The sequence below is a fragment of the Garra rufa genome, chromosome 17 (assembly GCF_049309525.1).
Source record: "Garra rufa chromosome 17, GarRuf1.0, whole genome shotgun sequence".
Lineage (NCBI taxonomy): Eukaryota > Metazoa > Chordata > Actinopteri > Cypriniformes > Cyprinidae > Garra > Garra rufa.
This window is the reverse complement of record NC_133377.1, coordinates 14,754,718-14,763,110: the sequence shown is the minus strand read 5'-3', so window position 1 is coordinate 14,763,110 and position 8,393 is coordinate 14,754,718. Positions and strand designations below refer to the sequence as shown.

The 8,393-nt window shown below is 39.7% G+C and overlaps 1 protein-coding gene across 1 annotated transcript; it reads right to left on the bottom strand.

Annotated features, from left to right (window-relative positions):
- Nucleotides 1-427: 427 nt before the first annotated feature.
- tmem200b (transmembrane protein 200B) lies at nt 428-5,304 on the bottom strand. Its single transcript, XM_073822176.1, has 2 exons — nt 4,890-5,304; nt 428-2,748 (listed from the first exon to the last, which is right to left on the bottom strand). Exon 2 carries the CDS (start codon nt 2,710-2,712, stop codon nt 1,498-1,500), a length of 1,215 nt encoding a protein of 404 aa, XP_073678277.1. The 5' UTR covers nt 2,713-2,748; nt 4,890-5,304; the 3' UTR covers nt 428-1,497.
- Between the last annotated feature and the right edge of the window lie 3,089 nt (nt 5,305-8,393).

Below are 8,393 nucleotides of genomic sequence, written 5' to 3'. Positions count from 1 at the left end.
ACACAATCCCTCAGTATGCAAACGGATGTAAGACAAAAGTCCAATTGCAATGCATTATGCAAATAATCCCAAAATGTTATTGTTTGTTCAATTTTGAATGCCACTCAGAGATATTGTCTAACCTGTGTACTGTCACCTTCACATATACTCAATTTCAGAATATTTTATTTCTTTTTTATGAGACAATCCTCTGAGCCGAAAATGTCATATGATGGATCACTGAATATTATAACAAGAAAACCTGTCACTGCTCTGTTCAAAATGTGATTTATATGTTGCATATGAGTGTCCATCTATGGAGAAAGATGCTATAGCATCTACCAGCAGGGGTAAAATGCCGCAGCTAACAAGCCACACCTTGACTCCCTGATGCTACCCTGCATTTATGTAAAATCACAGAGAGCAAACAAACAGATTTAAAGTGGTTTTGTTTTGCCTTTTATTTGCAACACAGGCATGGAATTCAGTTCAAAGGTGGAGTAAAGGGTCTGATCTCTGATTGGTCAATCAGACTATGCATATTGCTCAGTATACATTGAGAACACACAGCAAATAACACAGCGTACCAAAAACAGGCTACACGGACGGAATAGAGACAGGGTGACTGCCTTATTTTTGTAAACAGAGTGAAGTTACACATTCTCACTGCAAAAAGGAGGGGCTCACTTCAGCTCCACCCTTTAAAGGGAAAGCAATTATGTACCCGCATTAGTGCATGCAAAAACACTGATCACCTTAGTTAATGAAGCCGAGAGGGCACTGCGCCTTCATCGTCGATGCTTCTGTTTCACTGCGATGGAAGAAAGGTGGAATACAAGAACAGATACTCGGGCAAACCGTAGACGAAAGATTTACAGACGTTGCAACTGAGGTTGCTTTACCTTAACCATATAAACAAACATTGTTTGAATGAATCCATTTTTTGGTCAAATAACCAGCATTCTCCATTTTTTTGGCCCTTATGACTATTAAAACTACAGCCGTGCTTTTGTCTGACCTGAATTCGGAAGTCAGAAATGTGTTAACTTTGAATCTAGTCACTGCCGAGGTCTTCGTTTATTCTACCTCGCTGATTAAGAAATACTGCTTGCCGTGTCCTAGTAACAAGTAGGGCTTCAGCAACAATAACAAACGGATCCCTCCAATTGGGATCCATCCAATCATCCAGCACATTCCCATGACTGTAAAATACCTCCATCTCTAGCTTCCTTCAGGGTGTGTGTTTATATTTCCATACCGTCAAGAGCAGCCGGTGTTACAACTCCATATTCCGCATATCTCCGAACGAGCTAGTTTCCAAAAACTAGTCAAGTGAGATAAATGGCTAGGTCTTGGAAATGAGCAAATCAGTTGGCCTCGAGGGATTCCGGAAACTGTGCAAAGAATATCCACTGGAAACCTATTTGTAGGTTGGGTAATTCCAAGAGTATACCACTCCTTCTAATTACCATGGGATCTGGCAAGCCATTAACCTTGATGTAATGATTAAACCTCGGCTCACTGGAAGGGACCGGAGCCGTAGCTTCTGTCCAACTGCAAGCATTGCTGCTCGAGCTGGTCCAGTAACTTGTCCACAGAGTCCTCTTTGTTCTCCAGCTTGAGATACTTCCTGGCGCTTCCGAGGTCTAGCCGAGGCCAGCTGCGGTGCCTCTGCTCTTCCACAGGTATTAGGTCAAGACTTGCAACGCCAACTCCAACCATGTTCACGCACACCTCTGAGCTGGACTGTCTTGGAAGCAGTCTATGGTGACCTGTCAAAGAAACGGACTTGTCCTCTGGATGCACCAGATCTCTTGGCTGCAAATGAGGTTTAGTCCTGTGGCTCATGCTGTAGGAGCGCCTGGGCGGGATGGAGAAGATCTCCAAGTCCTCCCCACCCAGTGTGGACATAGAGGATGCGGTCATACAGTTGCTCAGTCCAAAGTGACTTTCTTGCCGCAGATCCAGTGCAGAGTTGGTCCACCGTTCCTCGGTGCAAAAAACTCTCTCCTTGCTGTTGTTGCAAGAGTTGGAAGAGTGAATCGAGGGCGTGGAGGAAGAGTCCTGGTGATGGAGAACCTCAGTGTGCATCATGTCTTGTTGCTGAATGCTGTCCTCCTCATCCATGCTCTTCAGTTGGAGTAAAGGCTCCGAACTGGACATTTCCTGCAGGCAGAGGATGTTCAAGTGGGCTGCGGGTAAACTGCTGACCCATTGGTAGTGCCTGGCAAGAGAGTTCACCTGCAAGAGGTCTGCCGAAGGCACGGCTGCAGAAACGGAGCATATGACGCTCCGCATCTGCGCCAGAAGCATTTGAGTTTCCCTATCCCGATTCTCATAGAGCACCGTATTGGCACAAATAAGTATGAAGAGTCCCACTCCCATTATGACAGGTCCTAGTAGTTTCATCCTTTCGCTATGAACCAGACTTGATGCAGAAAACAGTCCTTTGGACCCTAATCCCCATCCTGATGCGCTTCCAGAGGATCCCTCCTCTGCCGTGTCCACTGATGATCGATGGGCCCTGTAGGGCCAGTAGCCTGCCACGGCAAGAGCGGTGCCAACAACAACAACCACCACCCCAAGCACCAGAAAGGCACCTGGCATGGAACGGATACGCAGCTTTCCCTGGATCACACCTTCCTTCTTTCTCCTGGAGTGAAGACTGAAACGCGGCAAGCGTTGGCGGGAAGGTGTGGCTGACGTCCGGCCGCGGGACTTCGGAGTCCTCATGGCATAGGCTGGTCTGTAATGGTCCCTAATGGGAGTCTGAAAAGGTGAAGAGGGAAAGGTGAGATCAAGGTCGAGTGGTGGCATGCATTCAGTAAACTTTTTATCTTAATAGTCACTTCAAACCCTTAAACCAATATGCAGTATGTGCTAATATTGACGCTAATGGTCCTGGGGATTTTTTTCTATTCCTACTCAGACTTGTTTGTTATAATGCCTTCCATTAATATTTAATCAACAGGGGCTTGTCTTGTTTTTAATAATTTAAGAAAACAAGCACAGTGATTTCTCTCTCCAGCCTTCAAAAAGCACTTAATGCATAGTAATAAATTAAACAAATGTTTCAGGTTAAACACAAGTCAAGCTCTTGACTTACTGTGCTGTGGAAACAAATTAATTAATTGTATGATTATCCCATGGACTTCAATTGCAATTGCATAACCAACATTGAAATAAAAAGAGAAAGGGCTGGCCATACACAAACCAGTGCATCTTGCACTTTGATGCGAAAATCAAAGATAAATGGCACGAAGAAAATTTGTTAAAATTTCATAAACTTGAACTGAACTGCACTATGATTTGTGTACATACAGTAACACCATTTTGATGCCTCTGGATGGTGCACCCCAAACAAATCATAAACTGTATTAAATCTGTTTAAATAAATCGTATAGACTCTAAATATATCCATCCTTAAAAGTAAAGTGGCTGACGCTGTTTTATTGCAGTGAGACTATTCCCAGTCCCTCAAACTTTTTGTAAACTGTTGCATTCGTTTTAAGGCATGACATATTTCTTCAATACACTGACAGATAAACTACCCAGCTGGATTCCCAAAGGAAGCTCCAGATTTTAAACATGATTTGTTGATTTTAGGTATTTTTTTATGTTGTTGATCTTATCTTGAAAAATACACAGGTGTCCAGGGGAGGCCTTGCGCTAACTGCAGTGACCCAGGCAAAAATTAATTAAACCACTAAGAATCTCTAAAGTCAATGCCACTTTTGGCTCAGGACGAATGTAGGGGAAAAACAACAGAAATTATATGTGGCCAATTCACTCTGGAATAACAAACGCTCCATTGGCAGGGGTTTCTCAACAACGCTGAAAATGTCATTTACAATTCCACCGACTTGGTTTGTTTAAACTCATGGGAAATGCTCTGGATGTTTTGCTAGAATACTTAGATCAGATAGAATTTGTAAGCAACATGTCAGAATTTAAAAAAAAGCATATGACCAAACGTGGCCTTTTGAAATCAGTGCTGCAATGATTGAACTTATCGTGTTACAACTGTGAAGTAAAATGAGATCCACACAGAAAAGCAATGTATAGTACATGCATCTCGGAGCACATGTTTGGACTGATTCATCAAAAGACTGGACTGATGAATTCCAGACCTCTTTTTTCCATTACCAAGTTCAGCTTTACTTTTAATGGCTGTTCACTCTGGTTTCCAAATGGGTGAAATTAATTATACAAGATTATAAAACATAAACAGCAGATGTGGATCAATCATAGAATCCGAATTGTGTTGAATGTTTCAAATTATTGTTTATTTGTAGATTATTATTTACGCACCCAAGTCAATCTCTTTGTAGACAGGACACTAAATTTGGATGGTCGCATACATTTGTGTCTGAATGCTGAAATATTTCTGCCACCACTGTAGTCTAAATTAATTGATTGTGACAGACTGATTTTAACGTTGCATGTAAAATGAAGAGAAAACAGAATATAATCATTTCTGACATTGCAGTAAGCCTCAGAAAACATGCTGTGGCTGTAACATCATACATAAAAAGGCATGCTGTATATAATGCAACATGTTCAAAAATGTGAATCATTATTTTGTTTTCACTTCAGGACGCTTCTCAAAGATTGACCAGCTTGTGCAAAGATGATCAAAGACATCCAAACGTTTTTTCTCTTTATAGTGGGTCTCAAATCCATTCATTCTAATAAATCTATGTCCCTCTCTGAATATCAAATGGAATTTAACAGCTCTACGTGTTGAAGGCATCATTTCTCGATCTGCGTCCAAACTTGAGATTCGACTTCATGATTAATATTTCAAATCTATCGACCTCTAATAAGGTCAAGTCAGTTGTTGTATTGATATTGGCGTTACTGGTTTCAAATGTATCAAAGGCACCTCAGTAGCCAAAGCGTGTACTTGCCTTTGTTACAGTGTATCGCGTCCGCGTTCCATCGTTCTACCGCGCTGGACACGCATGTTCGTGATGTTCTTCACCCGCTGCGAAGTTTCCCGGTTCTCCATCAATCCAGACGCGAGCGAAGTGCCGCGCGTCTCCCATGACACCTCTTCCTCTCCAGAAGAGGACACTGAAGGGTTAAAAGAACTGACTTTCTAAAGGCAGATAAGGTAAATGTAGCTCCATCATCAGCAGTCACCAGCTGTCCGTTCACCAGTGTCCACATTTCGTGTTCTCCCCACAGTGAAGTGTTGAGGAGAGCGCCGCCTTCGTCGAGACTCAATGGAGTGACTAGACTTCAGTTCGCTTTCCATACAGTCAGGCAGAGCAGAGCACATACATTCAACAGGCTATTGCTCTCTTTAGGGTTTTGAAGAGTACAGCATATCAGTTCATGTTGGTGGATATGAATACAAATAGGTTAGTAATGTAATGGAAGAGAAGAGGGAAAGGACATTAAAAAGCAGCACATAGATTAAAGTACTTGACATACCAGACATCGGACAGCTTTTTCCCTTGTCTGAATGTTGGCGACATCTTGTGGAATTATTTTTACATGAAGACGCGGGAAAGTAATTGTCCGCAAATGACCTTTATAGATTATTAAATGAGCCATTCTACAGAATTGGTTCAAAGACAGTTGAAAACGTCTTTAAAAAGGGCACAAATGTTGTATGCATGCAAATTATATAATATCCAAGGTACACATTTATCATATTGCATTTTCAGAAAGTTTTCCCTGTTGAAAAAACCAGCATATGCTGGTTAGGTATGTTTTGGTGCTGGGATGCTGGTTTTAGCTGGTTTATGCTGGTCCTTGACCAGCTAAGGACCAGCATAAACCAGCAAAGGACCAGCATAAACCAGCTAAAACCAGCATCCCAGCACCAAAACATACTTAACCAGCATATGCTGTGTTTTTCAACAGGGTTGGAATAGGCTATTTGTCATTTTCCTTGTAAATATACATAGTCAACATTTAAAGTGGATCAAAACTTTTCATCAAAGTTGTCCTAAAACCAACAACAATACCCATTCTTGTCTTAGGACAAATTTGGTAAGCTTTTTTGATGCACTTCAAATGTTGACTATTGTATATCTTTTCGATTTTATTAAAACGTTTTCAGAGGTACATCAATAACAATTGCAATTTTAATGATATTTCAAGTGTGATTTATGGGATTTGTTGTATTTGAATCAATTTTTTCTTTGTAAACAGCATAAAGTTAATCATACCCTGTGGAAAAAAACAGCATATGCTGGTTAGGTAGGTTTTGATGCTGGTATGCTGGTTTAAGATGGTCCTTAGCTGGTTTATGACCAGCACAAGCCAACAAAGGACCAGCTAAAACCAGCATCCCAGCATCAAAACCTACCTAACCAGCATATGCTGTTTTTTTTTCAACAGGGTACTGATTTCAAATTGAAGGATTCAGTAGTTTGAATATGAATTGAACCAAAATCTATCATAACATTTTAGCAGATAATTCAGTATACTTACATTTCTTTCGTAACAGCACATTTTCTGTAGTGACATTAATGTTTTGGTAGTGACCACAATACAAAATTTTACCTCACATACTAAAACACAATAAACATAATAAAAACTTTGCCCACCGAGTTTCGTTCCGATTGAACTCCGTTAACCTTGTCAAATAGGTGCTCAAACTTCATTGGCTAATGGCGGCCATGTTTTTTGAGATACGCCAATGTCCCTGAACTGTACTAAAATTTAGTTTATTTCCCCCAAATATGTGTTCCCTTTGTCATGTTATGTTTTATTAGTGTTCTCTTTAAAGGAACATTCCACTTTTTTTGTAAATAGGCTCATTCTCCAACTCTCCCCGAGTTAATTGAGTTTTACCGTTTTGAAATCCATTCAGCCGTTCTCCTGTTCTGGCGATATCATTTTTAGCATAGCTTAGCATGGATCATTGAATCCTATGAGACCAATAGCATCGCGTTCAAAAATGACCAACGAGTTGGTTTCGATATTTAAAAGTGGAGTGTTCGTTTTTGTAATAATTTCAACTGTCTATTATTAATGGACATACATTCTAACATAAATGTTAAAAAGAATGCCTTAGCATTTTGAGAAATATAGAAGGTGGTAAAAGGGCTACCCCTTTTAGGTCACTATGTATACAGTAACAGTTCAATCGTAGAAAATAAAATGCATATTCAGAGGCTGTGTGTGTGTGTGTGTGTGTGTGTACTTGTCTACATTATAGGGACCGTTTGCAATAAATGTTTAGCCAGCTTTAGAGCAGTTGAGACAAAAATGCACCGTATGTTTGTGAGCTAATCGTGGAAAATATAAACTACTTATGGCTATTATCAATTTATCATATTTTAGTACACAAACAAAAGAAATACCATGTGAAAAATCACATTTTCAGGATATAGTTTGTGTAGTGATGAAAAAAGCAGAAAGTGTCTCAACTATGCTCAGTCTACCCTACACATAAAAACTAAATGTTATGGAATAACTCCCAAAAAGTCTTTAATTATAGAAAATGGTGTTTGGAAGTAACATTCTTTAAAATTACACAGATTTTTTTCATACTTTTGAATACATTTACCTCAAAATGATGGGTTCTATTTACTCACCATGTAGCTATGAGAGAGAGAGATAAACATAAACAATATTTCCTGATCATAAATGTAGGGGTGTAGATAAAATAAGTCTCAGCCAATGGACAAAAACATACACTGTTTCAGTAGTGACATGGAAATGCAGGACACATTTTATTCTACATAAAGTTTCAGAATATATTCTTTTCTTTTTTTTTACTTCACTTTTCTTCACTTATTTATAAAGAAAATGTAAAAGATTTTGGAATAAAATGCGAAAGTTATTTAAATATTTCATAAGTTGAAATTTAGGGGTTAGAGTTCGGGACAACCACCTCCCAATTGAAAGTACAGTCGTGGCCAAAAGTTGAGAATTACATAAATATTGGAAATTGGAAAAGTTGCTGCTTAAGTTTTTACAATAGCAATTTGCATATACTCCAGAATGTTATGAAGGGTGATCAGATGAATTGTATAGTCCTTCTTTGCCATGAAAATGAACTAAATCCCGAAAAAATGCTTTTCATTGCTGTCATTAAAGGACCTGCTGAGATCATTTCAGTAATCGTCTTGTTAACTCAGGTGAGAATGTTGACGAGCACAAGGCTGGAGATCATTATGTCAGGCTGATTGGGTTAGAATGGCAGACTTGACATGTTAAAAGGAGGGTGATGCTTGAAATCATTGTTCTTCCATTGTTAACCATGGTGACCTGCAAAGAAACGCGTGCAGCCATCATTGCGTTAAAAATTTGCCGCATAAAAATGGCTTCACAGGCAAACTAAGGTGGCTACTAAGATTGCACCTAAATCAACAATTTATAGTTCATCAAGAACTTCAAGGAAAGAGGTTCAATTCTTGTTAAGAAGGCTTAAGCGCGTCCAAGAAAGTCCA

What these genes read in the sequence shown, in the direction of transcription:
- tmem200b (XM_073822176.1), bottom strand. Translation starts at nt 2,712, where the DNA reads ATGAGGACTCCGAAGTCCCGCGGCCGGACGTCAGCCACACCTTCCCGC.